Source organism: Micromesistius poutassou (assembly GCF_964030765.1).
Source record: "Micromesistius poutassou genome assembly, chromosome: 14".
In the NCBI taxonomy this organism is placed as follows: domain Eukaryota; kingdom Metazoa; phylum Chordata; class Actinopteri; order Gadiformes; family Gadidae; genus Micromesistius; species Micromesistius poutassou.
Genome location: NC_140284.1, coordinates 10387285 through 10402141, shown reverse-complemented (window position 1 = coordinate 10402141; position 14857 = coordinate 10387285). Strand labels below are relative to the sequence as shown.

The window sequence follows — 14857 nt, the reverse complement described above, 5'->3', positions numbered from 1 at the left end:
TCTATACCAGGCCTTGATTGATTCACGTCACTGCCAACAGGCTAACAGCCGAGGCAGAGAGCGGCATCCCGTGCTATACCATCACTTAAGATTCTGCTTTATCTAAGCGAACATATGTTGTAATTTCTTAGTGCATCAGACTTGGTCACTGCGAGAATCCCAGAGGACGTGAGTCAGTGTGACTATGCCTCCTGTACCCGCACAGACTAAGAAGTGGTTATGTGACAAGATGATTGATGTAAAACCATGCTGCCATGTACCAAAATCAAAGCCGCCATTGAAGTGTACAAAAAGTTTGCAGTGTGCACAGATTAAAGGGGGCGCAGGCACATCTCTAACCCTTGTTTGACTAGTTGAAGCGCAGAGCGGCTAACTGCTCATGCTCCACTCACACCCTTCAACATATCAAATTGTCAAGTCGCCCGCTTACTTCACTCAATTTATCCGGGGGAATGTTTGACATACCTTTTCCTCACTTCTCCCCCTGGTGAGCGGGAGCGCGATAAAGTATTAAGATATGCACTTTAATATGTAGACTTGAAATAAAATATTGATTGCGTCATTAATTTTGATGAAGCCGCGAATGGTGGGGAGAGAGTGGCCATTAGAATGCTCACGTTGTGTCCTCCTTGTTAAGCCGTGACAAGCGAGCGTCGTTTATTCAGAGTGCACCCGCAATGCCCGACAGCACCTGGGGGGATAATTCCTCTAGGTAGTTAGCCGATAAATGTCTATAGCGCCGTCTCGTACAGATGGCACATAGTTAGCAACTGCACCCAATTTAGAAGAAGGCCAAAACGCTTTGCTGACTGACACCTCCATCTTTTCCCCATCGTTCAGTACGAGCACACAAACAATCATTAAGCACTCAAATGGTATGCTGTCACATTAGCGGTGCGGCCATTTGGGTTCGCCAGTGTCTGTAGTGTGTCTGCGTACGCTGATGACGTTGTGCTGGTGGTGTGTGTGCTCCAGGTAGACACCATGGAGATGATGCGGCACCCAGATGAGACCACCAACATGAGGAGGCAGACCGTGGCCTCCTACTTCCGGGTAGGTTGTCACCACCATGGCCTTGCACCCATGGGTGCCGGCGTTATCGTGGTGTGTGTGTTTGATGGTACATTAGTAATATTGTGTTCATTTAATTTGAGTACATGAAAATGACATGGAAAAACATTAGGCTGGAAAGCGTGGTTTTGAGAGGGAATGAAGGGTGTTAATTGAGTGTGTATTGTTTTGACACCATATACTCTCTATTTTCTGGCCGCCTGTGAAGAATTGAACTCGTTGCCCGTTCTCCACAGATGTGAGGGCAGCCAGCAGCCAAAATAACGAATGCTTGCTTCTGAATTATCCATGGAGATGTATTATGTAGGCCGTAAGGTTGAAAAATACAGCTTTTGAGATGTTTGACCGGGTGAGCAGTTCAGAACAATTAACATCCGCAGTGCCGCTGCGGAAAATAACCAGCCAGTCATACAACCAGTCCGCCCATCAAACAGATGTAATATTAAAGGCGCTGTAGGTAACTATTATTACTCCAGTTTCAAAACCTTGCTCTGCTCTCTCTCTCTCCACGAGCCTCCAATCCTCCCTCCGGCAGCCTTAATCCACAACTTTTTTGCTCTTCCATTCATGACATGGAACCCCACAATTGTCCCAAACACAGAAAACCCCCTTGCCCTTCCTTCCCCCCCCCCCCCCCCCCTCCCCCCACTCAGTACTCTATCCCCCCCTGATGATGTCCCTGTGCTCCCCCCCCGCAGTACTCCCTGATGGACCTGCTGTCCAAGATGGTGGTGGGCCAGCCCCACTTTGTGCGCTGCATCAAGCCCAACGACGACCGGCAGGCGCTGCGCTTCACCCAGGAGCGCGTGGTGGTGCAGCTGCGCTACACGGGCGTCCTGGAGACCGTCAACATCCGGCGCCAGGGCTACTCCCACCGCATCCCCTTCGAGGAGTTTGTCAACAGGTAACCGTGGGAACCGTGGTGGTAGAGCTCCGTGGTATATAAACAAAGGCCGTAATGACATCATTCTGGGCCAGGGGTCGGCCAATCACGGCGACTGTAACACCTGCTTCAAACACTCCTATACAGTCCACACAGCGCAGCCTGCAGACCCTCACACTGTACACTGACACAGCCCCGGAGACTGGAGAGGAAGACCGGGGGGGGGGGGGGGAGGAGGTGGTGGTGGGAGTGGAGGGCTAGTGCCCAATGCTCTACATCACACAGAAACATAGGTTCCTTAATTAGACCCGAGTCAAACTTGAGCCTAGCGCAGGGGGCTGACTAATTGGCCGTCATTAGTGATGGTGGCAGACCGGGCCCTTTAACTTACCAGGGTGGAAACGCCGGTGAGGGGAAGACTGCCAGAATTCAAAGAGGGAGGAACCATGATAATGAGGGGGGAACCATTTTAATGGATTTCTTTGATTATTTATGAAGAATGTCTTTTTTCCCAGTGTCCTGAGAGGGGAAAAAAGGGAAAGTTACCCATGGTCCTTTGCTCCCCGGGGCCTTGCATTATGTGGCTCAATTAAAACGAGGAGCTATATCGTTAGGGCCCGGCGGAAGGATTGGCTTCTGTAGTCCGAGGCGTGGGGAAATGGATCGGATCCTCATTTATTTTAGGAGCTAAACATTCCCCATAAGGTGTACGTGATCATTTAGCCTTTTTGGTGAAACAGCAGGTAGTTTAGCCTTATTATCTTCCTGTGAAGGTAAAAAGAATGTAATTGAGACACATGGAAACAAGTGTTTGATCAGCAATCCGTTGAAAATGATTGCAGGCACCTCTAATGGGGGAGGGTGTGGAGAGGAGATAAGAGTTCATTAGGTTGGGCTGATGGTGTGTGGAGGGGGCGGTGGGAAGGCCGGCCGGGCTGCCTCCCCTGGGGGGGTCTGTATAGATGGTGGAGCTCTATCTCCTGACGGTAAGTGAGGGCGTATGGAAGGGCTCAGTTCTTGTCCTCAACTGTTACTTTGTTGTAGCTCACTATCAAGGGCTGTGTGTGTGTGTGTGTGTGTGTGTGTGTGTGTGTGTGTGTGTGTGTGTGCGTGTGTGTGTGTGTGCGCTTGCCTGTGTTTGTGTGTGTGTCTCTCTATCTGTGTGTCCATCGGATGTCTTCCTGCTTGCCTGCCTGTCTGTCTGTCTGTCTGTATGTCAGCCTGTCTGTCCGGCTCTCTGCCCCTCTGTCTGTCAGTCTGTCCGCCTGTGCGTCTGAGCCGTATCTTCTAGACTGCAGACCTTAGAATTAAGTCCTTAATATCCCAGCAGAGCCTGGCGGGAGCAGGGCCGGCGCGCCAAATGGCTAAACTGTGCACAAAAAACCTGATTTAAATGTGTGCTCTGATATCAAAGGCTCGTCTGATGTTGCTAAGGAGCGCTTTGTATTTACCATCAAAGACATAACAGGTATCAACAGGAATTAGAATGAAAGGCTGGAGACCAAGGGAGGACATAGAAGTTCAAAGAAGTTTTTTGTTTCTTCTCCTATCTTGTTATTGTTCGCGCTGCTCTGGCCAACGCAGTTCGTGGCCCCGCGTGAGGGGCCCCTCGTCAGGACCCCGTGAGGGCCCCTGAACAAACAGACGCCGCGCCCGCGCTACGGTGCTGGTGTTTTGTAAACTTAACCGCCGTGGCTCCCAGACAGGGGGGGAGGGGGGGGTGGGTGGGGGGGTGTCCTGGAGCTGATGGAGCACAACCCCACCCACCCCCCATCCACCCCCACCCACAGCTGATGTGCGGTCACGGAAATCTGAGACGGACCTGTGTTCAAACGGGGCCAGACAATGGACCTCTGTGGTGCGGGAGGGGGGGGGGGGGGGGATGTTGTGTCACCGAGGCTTGTGGTTTCGGGTGCAGAGTCGCGGAGAAAAGCTCACAAGAAAAAACTCTAACTCTCCTAAAAAAAAAAACACTTTGAAAAAATCACAGGTCGAAATCGCGTGTTGTTGCGGAACAAGGCGGCCTCTATTTGTATTCCGTGTTTTCTCTCGGCGTACCTTGAAGTGCTCCGGCTCTGCTCGGTTCAGATCACTCTTTAACGCTCTTTCATCCCCCCCTCTGGCCCCTCTTCCTCCCCGCTCTTCGCTCTCCTCTCCAGATATTACTACCTCGCCTTCCGCGCTCACCAGATGCCGGCGTGCAGCACGGAGAACGCCGTAGCCATCCTGCAGCGGGCCAGGCTGGAGCACTGGGTCCTGGGCCGGACTAAGGTAACGAGACGCTCAACATGGAGGATCCATGGATGAACACGCGCTCGACCCGGGCCCCGGAGAGGCAGAGCGAGTCGGTGTATGGATCGCATTTACGGAGCGTGCTTCTCGACAGACCACTCCGAGCACATTACAGTTAACGTCTCAGTTAACTCAGTTAACCCCTGCGTGTATGTACGCAGACACACGCAGATAGACACGCGGGTGGACGTACACCGACACACAGATACGCGCACGCACACACACACACATACACACACACACACACACACATACAGATAGACCCCCAAAACACACACACACACACACACACACACACACTCAAGGAAACACACACACACACACACACACACAGAAACACACACAAAGATAGACACACACACACACACACACACATACACACACACACACAAATACACACAGGCTGAAGTATCTTGTCAGGAGAATATATGGCTCAACGCTCCGAGACTCCACCCAGCAGCCCGCGGTAGTGAGACCACCTGGCGTTCACCTGTCTGAGCTGCCTGAGTACTTGAGCCCGTGTGGGAGGCTCCCTTCCTGGGAGCGTCTCTCGCGGTTGAGCCGCTGTCTCCGCTGTGTACGGGCTGCGTGGGACACACCGCCTCCCGCTGTGCAGATTAGATAGATTAACAGAGGCTGGGGAGACTTGTTGTGCATCAACAATGACAACATGATCCCTGATCGCGTTCACAAGATGGAGCCGCCTAATGTGCCATGATATAAAAGAGACATAAGGAGACTACAGCTCCTTCAGATGTCTGAGGATGTGTAGGTGGCGTAAAGGGTGGAGGTGTGTTCTAATGTGTAGGTGGAGTAAAGGGGTGGAGGTGTGTTCTAATGTGTAGGTGGAGTAAAGGGGTGGAGGTGTGTTCTAATGTGTAGGTGGAGTAAAGGGGTGGAGGTGTGTTCTAATGTGTAGGTGGAGTAAAGGGTGGAGGTGTGTTCTAATGCGTAGGTGGAGTAAAGGGGTGGAGGTGTGTTCTAATGTGTAGGTGGAGTAAAGGGGTGGAGGTGTGTTCTAATGTGTAGGTGGAGTAAAGGGATGGAGGTGTGTTCTAATGTGTAGGTGGAGTAAAGGGTGGAGGTGTGTTCCAATGTGTAGGTGGAGTAAAAGGTGGAGTTGTGTTCCAATGTGTAGGTGGAGTAAAGGGGTGGAGGTGAAGGTGTTGTGGTTCTGTTCCCGGGGTTCCAGGTGTTCCTGAAGTACTTCCACGTGGAGCAGCTGAACCTGCTCTTGCGGGGGGTGCTGGCCCGGGTGGTGGTGATGCAGGCGTACACCCGGGGCTGGCTGGGGGCACGGCGCTACCGCAAGGTCAAGCAGAGGCGGAGCCACGGGGCCCTGGTCATCCAATCAGGTACCAGAAGCAGCTTGTTGTTACCGAGAGTTCCTGAACCAGAGGAGCTGTAGGAGGTGGGAGTTGTGAAGAGAGAGAGCAGAAGAGGGCAAGATTTAGAAAATACTAAACCCTTAATAAATGCCCCTCCCTCCGTATGTTTCTCCACCTTTGATGAGTGGTGCGTTTAACAAACCTTTGATTGACGGGCGAGATGGATTCCCCTGAACCAATCAGGGAAGAGATGCCCCGATTGGTCAGAAATTATCCAGGAACAGATATTGGGAAGACTTTCCCAAAATTTCTCCTACGGGGATGACTGACCTATTTCTAACACATAACTCTTAAATGATGGCTCTGAAATCTGACCCACAGCACCCCTCACTCACTTAGAAACTATTACTAGCTTCATTCACTATTTAGTTGTTTTTTTAGAAGACACTTTTGACCAAAGTGAGTTTGGCCTCATAATCCCTAGACACACGTCAGTATGAGCAGCTAGGTGTTGGCATGGCGACACAGAGACTGTGGACTTGGGGTTTGGAGTAGGGCTGAAACAAATATATAATAGATAATATTTATAGATAATAAATAATAGATGAAATCAAATATTATCGACGTCGCAATATGGCCAAGTGCAATATCCCAAACCGCAGGTGCTGCAATCTTTTGATCTGGGTAAAATATGTAAGTGTAAATGTATAACACCATTATAAATGAAGTACTGTAAGAAATCCAAGACAAACATGTAAGAAAACATGTTTGTTTGGTACGGACCCCAACAAAAGTCACCATGATTTTCATAGCCTTTTCCGTGAAAGTGAAAATCGTGATCAATCCCACTAATTGCAAATCAAAGCACAATCGCAATATCCGTCGGAACAACCGTAACATGAGTTATTTCACCATATTGCTCAGCCCTAGTCCTAACCCAGAGCCCTCTGGTCTGGGAGTCAAAACAACCCCTCACCACCAGCCTATCCTGTCCCATCAAACGCTGTTATTCACTCTTTTATCACTCTGCGATAAAACGGGGGGCTCAGCCGTCAACTCTGACCTCCCCCCGCCGCCGCCCCCTCCCCTTCCCCGTTGGAGCACCTGTCTCCTCCTCTCCGTGCGTGGCTCCGCGGTCCTCATGAAAGAGAGATGAGGACGATAAGCGCGACGGCGGCGCGACCTGTAGCTGGCTAAGCGCGATGCTCCAGAGAAAGACAATAAGACCTCAGAGGGTTCAAAGGCAATCGCCCGGCCAGCCTGCACCGGCTCCGTCGTTTTGAAGTGGGAATTTCGCCGAGTGCCGCGATCTGCCCGTAAAGATTCCCCTAGGTGGGTCTGTCGTGTTCATTTTGATTTATTTCCTCACTGTCTGCTGTTTTTTCAGTACCCTAAAAAAAATGCCCCTCCCTCCTTGTTTATCTCCACCTTTGAGGAGTGTTTGCGTTTAACAGACCTTTGATTGACAGGCGAACCGCTCAGGGAAGTGATGCCCCATCTCGCTGGTTGGTCAGAAATGAGCTAGGAGCGGCCTGAAAGCGAAATGGTCTCATAAGAAACAGATATTCTCACAGAGCATTTCACTCACATATAGCTTACGGATGGCTGACCTATTTATAACAAGTTACACTCAAATGATGGCCTTTAAATCTGACCTACAGCACCTCTCCCTTCACAGGAGAAACTATTCAGCTCTCACTATTTGTGTGTGCACTGCCCTGTAAAGTTTCACCGAGGTGCGTCCGTCGTTTTCATTTCCATTTATTTAAATGGTAAATGGACTGCATTTATACAACGCTTTTCTAACCAGTGGCCACTCAAAGCGCTTCACATTATCGCCCAACATTCACCCATTCCTGCACACATTCAAACACCGACGGCGGAGTCAACCACGCTAGGCGACAGCCAGCTCGTCGGGAGCAGCCAGGGCGAGGTGTCTTGCTCAGGGACACGTCGACACTCAGCTAGGAGGATCCGGGGATCAAAGTAGCAACCTTCCGGTCACCAGCTAGGAGGAGCCGGCGATCGAACTAGCAACCTTCTGGTTACCAGCCAACCCGCTCCACCTCCTGAGCCACATGCCGCCTCACTCACTGTCCGCTGTTTTTTGGTATCCCCCCCTCATAGCGTGGCGGGGGTACCTAGCCCGGCAGAGCCTGAAGCAGATGAAGGGGGAGCGGGAACGCGCGGCGGTGCGCATTCAGTCAGGTAAGGAGCTCCGCTTGTCCTCTGATGTTTCGGCCGGGCGGCCATTTTCTTTGTTTCTCTGTCCGGCGTTACAAACAGTGGAAATGTATGCCGCTTTTTTTTACTCGGTGCGTTTTCAAAAGAGAAAAAGGGATAAAGGCCTGAGAACCTTTGGGGGGGGGGGGCTTTGTTAAAACGCCTTTTTTGATCTCGGTGAGTAGCCCACGAAACAGTAATAATTAATTAATAATGCATAAAGAGAGGGAGTGGGAGCCTTTTGAAAGTTTGGGCTGCATTGGGTCCCCATGTTTCTGAAGAACAGCGCACAGAGAGATCTCCCTGGTTCTCCCTTTCATCTCTGTCCCAGCACAAGGCGAAAGAGAGGGCTTACCCCCTTCTGTTTCCTCACCACTTCCTCTCGCGCACATTCCTGGCCTATTACACAGCCCTCGCATACCAGGAACAAGATGCCTTTTTATACTGTCAACCTTTTTCATCTGAGATGTAAATTAATTCTTACTCTGTGTGCCTTGACGGAGATCAAAGTGGACACATTAACCTTGCCGGGGTCTCTGCATCCCCCAGCCCCCCTTCTCCCCCCTCTCCTCCCCCCTCTCCTCCCTCCCCCCTCTCTACTGCTCTTCCCTCCCCACTCCTCCCTCCACTCTTCCACCTCTCCTCCTCTTACCCTCTACTCCCTCCCCCCACTCCTCCTATTCCACCTCTTCCCCTCCCCCTCCTCTCCGTCTCCTCCTCTCTTCCCCCACTCCTCTTATTCTCCTCTCCTCCCCCTACTCCTTCTCTTGTCTTCACTCCTCTCCTCCTCTTACCCCTCCCTCCCCCTCCTCTCCTCCCCCCATTCCTCCACTTCTCCTCTGTCTCCCTCCCTGCTATCCCACCCCTCTTCCCTACCCTCCTCCTCTTCTCCTCTCTTCCCCCTACTCCTCCACTTCTCCTCTCTCTCCCTCCCTGCTATCCCACCCCTTCTCCCTCCCCACGCCTCCTACCCTCATCTCTCCCACCTCTGTTCCCTCCCTCTCCCTCCCTCTCCCTCCCTCTGGGGGAGGGGGGAGGGCGGGATGCTGCCAAGTAGGGGCAGGAGAGAGGAGGGCCAGGGGAGGAGAGCTGGCATTGTCTCCTAAAGGGGGGGGCCGGAGGGGGAGGGAGGGAGGGAGGGAGGGCGGGGGAGATGCACTCATCTGGCGGCGGCGTTGCCTGCATCGCACACCTTGTGCGGCGTAACGCACGCATTAAAACATAGTCAATAATGTGGAGGAACAGCCCCTCCCCGTCTCCCCCACACCGCCTCGCTTTAATCTGTTTTCTTTCTCTCTTTCTGTCTTTCTTTCTCTCATTATTTCTTTACTAGCTTTCTCTCTTTCTTTCTGTCTCTTTCTTTCTCTCTTTCTTTCTTTCTGTTTTTTTCTCTCATTCTTCCTTTGCTATCTTGCTCTCTTTCTTTCTGTCTCTTTATTTATTTATTTCTCTCTTTCTTTCTTTATTTATTTTACTCTCTCTGTCTTTCTGTCTTCATTTCTTTCTCTTTCTTTCTTTCTTTCTTTCTTTCTTTCTTTCTTTCTTTCTTTCTTTATTCTCTCTTTCTTTCCTCTGTCCTCATTTCTTACTTCCTTTCTTACCTTATTCTTTCCTTCTTTATTTGTTCTTTCTCTCTTACTTTCCTACTCTCTTTTCTTTCCCATGCAGATAAGTGTGTGTGTGTGTGTGGGCACAGGGAGGAGATGGCAGAACCTGGACCTGACATAAGTGGTGCCCCCCCTCCCTCTCTCTCCCCCCTCTCCCCCCCTCTCTTCCCCTCCTCCCAGCGGAACACTCCAGCACATTCACATTGTGTGTTCTCTGCAGCTTATATCCTTTGAGGTGGGCCGCATTTGCATTCTGAAAATAAACAGATGCCTTTCTAATGCGTGAGGCCGGTGGGCCCTCAGATCTCCGCCGGGCCCCTGGGGGGGGACATGCTCTCTATCCGTGAGATGAGGGCCTCCGAGTAGGGCAATGTGTCTCCGCTGGTATTATCCCCCGCATGAAATGCTGCGAGTTAGAATCACAGAGGCCTCTGACCGCGTGACGCGACAGGGCGCCGTTTACCGGCAGAGGTTACCGGTGTTCTGTAATGGCCTGTAAATACACACACACAAACACCCCCCCCCCCCCCCCCCCACCCACACACACACACACACAAACACACACACACACACACACACACACCCAGTATCAAAACAGGCTCCTCCTGACAGCGGTGCTGAGCTCACTTACCCTAGTAGTCAGAACTTAAAAGGGTAGATCATTTTTTTTAAGGCCGTTCTCAGGCATAATTGGTTTTAATTGCGGTAGTTACTGTCTCACATTTATGTTGCCATAAATCACAGTTGATGTTTATGAAAAGACAACAGAGCTGTGTGTGTGTGTGTGTGTGTGTGTGTGTCGTAGTTTACAGAGGCCATCGTGTGCGTCGCGACCACGAACTCCGAAGACACAGTGCTCCCCCCGAGGCTGCTGGGAAGGCCGCCGAAGAGGAGCATTCTGGGTAGGAATCCACATCCGCTCTCCTCCATGTCCCCGGCTCATCACATGGGTCCACTTTCCCGCCACGGTTTTCCCTTTTTAATGTGTGTGTGTGTGTTTGTGGTTGTAAGTGTGTGTGTGTGTGTGTGTCTGTGTGTGTGTTTGTGTGTGGTTGTTAATGTATGTGTATCTGTGTGTGTGTGTGTGTGTGTGTGTGTGTGTGTGAGGAGGCGTGTCTTCCATCCTAGCCCCCTGATAGGCCCCCGGCCCCCTCCCATCCCTCCCATGGCTTCCTGCTGTCTCAACCACAAGGGAACGCCTCCTCCTAGTGTGCCTCCTCGCTCCGCTTTTATAGACGCAATAAATATCCTTCCACCGAGATAGTTCACTTGTCTGACCGCGACTCAGGTCTGGTTGGGGGGGGGGATGGGGGGATGGTAGGGGAGGTGAGGGGCTGGGGGGGGTGCACGCTGCTCTCCAGATGGCGGCTGATGTGCAGCTGAGGAGTGTGTTGTGTTTGTTCAGCATCTGGGCCGGCCGGTCATTAGGGAGGTATGTGCTAAGCAGGGGAGGCAACACATGGGGACAAGGCAGAGGTGGTGGTGGCGGTGGTGATGGTGGTTGTGGTGGAGGTGCTGGTGGTTGTGGAGGAGGTGCTGGTTGTGATGGAAGAGTGATTGTGATGAGGTAGGTGGTGGTGGTGGAGGTTGTGGTGGTGGTGGTGGTGGTGGTGATGGAGGCATTGGTGGAGGAGGTGATTGTGGTGAGGTAGGTGGTGGTGGTGGAGGTTGTGGTGGTAGTGGAGGTGGTGGTGGTGGTGATGTAGGCGTCCAGAGCCTACACCTGTTAGTGACACAGCTTGGCTCAAATTAAAGCTGTTTATGAGATTATTAAAGATTCCCTTAACCTTTGGCGAGAGGTTAAAGTAAGGCAGAGCTTAGGGACCATTAAACCCTTTGCTCTTTAATTATTAGATACATTTATATTTACATACTTATATAATTATCTTATTCTAGTGTTGAATGAAGTGGATGTTTTAAAAGGGCAGATGAAGAAGTGCGAGCGGATGTGACGAGTGCAGGCTTTGAAATGTCGGTTGCCAACCGACTCACGTCCGGTCTGCACTTCCAAGCCAATTCACATTCCCAGATCTACTGAAGAAAGCGTTTGCTCACTTTAACCACATTTGATTTATTTATTTATTAAATAGTTCGGTCAACTGTGCACACGTCTCTCTCTCTCCCCCCGCAGACGTCGGCTCTGAAGACCAGATTTCCACATCTGAAAGTGTTTTCAGTGCGTGCGGCGTGGCTCCCTGTTTACAGTCATATTCCTTGGTGTGTGCAACGGGGAAAAAAAACAACAACTTCAAACCTCCACTCAACAATTCTGTTTAATCAAAGTTGGAAGCTCTCCATATAGATTTTATTTCTTGACGAGATGCGGCCCTCTTTTTTTTTCTCTTCTTTGTACATTCACACCTACACACTCATCCCTCGGCTTCTGACTTCCCCCTCGTCTCCGCGACGAATGAGTTTGATGTCGACGTCCAACTCTGCGGGCCTCGCCGCTGCCAAATCCACACACGACCGGCTGAGTTTGTTCTCCACTTAATCTCTTACTACGCTTGGCAGGAAAAGGCGGTGTTGATGTTACTTAATGTTCCTCTTGCATATGTATTATGCATCGCATTCATAATTACACCGCCGAGCGATCGCTGTTTACGACATAATCCACGATAACACGCCGTCCCCTTTTATGATCACTGGTGTAATCGGTTGATTTAAAAGATCTTTTATTTCCTCAGGTTCAACGGACAAACGGGCAGACAGCAGCACACGGGCGGCCGCGGAGAGGAGGTAAGAACCGACCAGAGTCAGGCCAAGCATTTCCATTTCCCTGACCCACTTCACACAGTGTGTGAATAATTATAATAATAATAATAATAAATAATGATAATAATAATTTGCCACTGGTGCAAAAAGCAGCCACAGCTGCACATTAACATAGGTTACGCAGCTCCTTTGGATTCGCGTTTTTTTTTCCGGGAGTCCTTGAAACAAAAGCAGTCCTCTCCCCGCTCCCGACCGCGGCAGACCCTGACGACGGAGCGGGTGGTATGTAGGAGAGAGGGAATCAAAAGGGTGGAAATTCACAGCTGAGAATAAACGCCGGCTGTTCCCCGAGGTGGTTTGTCTTTACGCTTCTCTTTCTACAGATGTTAGACCCTTTTTTTAGTAAAGACCTGGGGTTCTTTGGTAGCACTTTGATATCCTGCTCGAATTCAATATGTGAAATAGAAGAGCCACTTCGTGACTTGGAGCACATCACACTCTTTGAAGTCGGATCCAATTTTTGCTGCTCACCATTTGATGTTGAAAGGATGAAATGAGGAAAATGTACAGTTTTTGCCAGTAACTCTGCTGAGCATATGTAAGATTAAAAAAAGCAAAATCCTTTGGAGGATGTACTTAGAAATGTTAAGCAGATTAATACTTTCCTATAGCTCTTTTATTCAAAGATAAAATTAAATATGAGGGAAACTACACATGTGCTTGTTTTTTTCCACCACCCTTTCTCTGCCTCACAATTAAGTCAGTATGTTAGCTGTTTGCTAGGAGGTAGCGCTAATAAAGAATCGCATGTGATTGCATTAGCATGTGATTAGCATCGCAGCGCACATTAACAGTTCCGCGTTACGCCGGCGCCCAATTGGTGGAAGGGGCAAATAAACGAACACAACGCTCTCGCATGAATACATAAATAAAAACGACACGCAACGCAACACAACACAACACACTCCTCAGCGCTCGTGTCCTCCTATCTGACGTCTCTCTCCGACGGTGTCGTTTGTTTGCGCCGTCTTTTTCCTCGTCTCCTCTCAAGCGGGGGCCCGGCAGCCCAGACAGAGGAGTGACAGACAGGAGGAGAGACAAAGGCCGGGTGGAGGGCTGCGTGGCGGGGCCTCGCTGGGAGCCAGCCGGGCTGAGAGACACCCAGTGTACACAAGGTAAGCCCCAGACACACGGCTGCTCGGGGCTGCAGGTAATTACATAGCCAGGCAGGAGGAATACGGCTTTAATGGATAAAGTGGCACTTTGAATGGATTTTCAGTTTCTTTCCTCCACCTTTCATCAGCGCACTCTCCCCCCCCCCCCCCCCCCCCCCACCCACACAGAGGCACGCACACACACACACACACACACATACACACAGCCCGGGAGTGTGATGGGTGAGTTCGCCTGCAGTATGCTAATAACCACAGCTCATCATAAACGCTGCTTCTCCGTTATGTTTTGTCCTCCTCTCCTCCTCCCTTCCTCCTCGAGTCACACAGACACTTCAAAGGGTTTCCTCTCTCCCCTGTGCACGGACAAACCCCCCCCCCCCCCCCGCTCCCCCCTCCAAAATAATTAATCATCAATGGCTCCATCGGCTGTCACAGCGGCAGTGACGAGCACAACGCACACAAACACTGATTTACTGAACATATGTTTGCTTTGCCTCCTCGCCCGGGGCGGCTGAATTACATTCATTTAGTCCTCATGGGCTCCCGGGTGGGTGGCATGTGTACACCGGGACCCCCCGCTTGGGCCCTCAGCCTGCCCACCCATAGGCTGGCCGGGGATGGGGGGGGGGGTGGGGCTGTGGGGCCCGGCCCTTCATTAATGTTATTAAAGGCAGTCTGAGGTGGGAGACGGAGGTGGAATGGCGTTTAGCGGCACTGCCGGGAGATTACCGGGATTAGGCCGGGGTAACGCAGCGCAGACAGGGCTCTCCGGCGGCCTGATTACTGTCAGCCCGCCACAGCAGGTCTGGGTTAGATAGCGGCTAATTCGCTAATGCGGCGGTACAGGTGACCTCCGCCCCCTAGCATGAGGCGGGGAGGGAGAAATGGATATGTTCTCGTGTGATTAAAGGGTGGGAAATGGATATCAGCTTGAGCCCGTTTTGTTTGACTTTGTTTTGGTTTTTTTAACACCAGGAAGGGGGATCTATTGAATTTATTAACTGGGTTCTATCTGAGTGATGTTTAGGGTCTGCCAGCCCCCCTGTTGTTCAGTTCATACCATGTGTCTTTACATGGGATTTTCAAAGTAAAGGTCTTCTGTGTGTTTGGCCTCTCTTGCTCAACAGAGAGACGAGTCGTTTCTCCACTCTTATGTGCACATAGTTCTCATGTCCAGACAGTTTTTGGATACCGTCCTGCCTCAGTGTTCACAATGAGAAATTATCATCAGTGTAAAACGCAGGAGGGTTCTCTGTAATAGGTCCTCAAGCAGGAATGGCATATATTTTATATTTTATACATGCTGCTAGTTGGGAGAGAGTGGAGGCAGGACAGGGAAGTGGTTATTTCGCCACAGATTAAATTAATTGTTTTCATTTAATGGTACTATTTACTCATAATATTTGAATACTTTTATACTATACTATTACTATTACTATACTATTGTCATACAATTATTCAAAAATATTACAAAAAGACTCACAACAAAAAAACTACATACATAGCTAATTAAATAGGACCTATCTTCTGGGTTACAAGCATCACACAGGTGCAAAATTAAAT

General features: G+C 50.5%; 1 protein-coding gene across 1 annotated transcript in view; it reads left to right on the top strand.

Moving 5' to 3' along the window:
- myo3b (myosin IIIB) overlaps window positions 1–14857 on the top strand; it is a gene marked incomplete at both ends in the record, with an annotated part of 65364 nt that overhangs the window by 39764 nt on the left and 10743 nt on the right. The window contains 9 exons of the mRNA XM_084478946.1: window positions 206–256; window positions 976–1053; window positions 1770–1975; window positions 4114–4225; window positions 5439–5601; window positions 7702–7782; window positions 10210–10306; window positions 12092–12143; window positions 13171–13294. Of these exons, the coding sequence (XP_084335072.1) occupies window positions 206–256; window positions 976–1053; window positions 1770–1975; window positions 4114–4225; window positions 5439–5601; window positions 7702–7782; window positions 10210–10306; window positions 12092–12143; window positions 13171–13294 (964 nt within the window). The remainder of the gene's footprint in view (window positions 1–205; window positions 257–975; window positions 1054–1769; window positions 1976–4113; window positions 4226–5438; window positions 5602–7701; window positions 7783–10209; window positions 10307–12091; window positions 12144–13170; window positions 13295–14857) is intronic.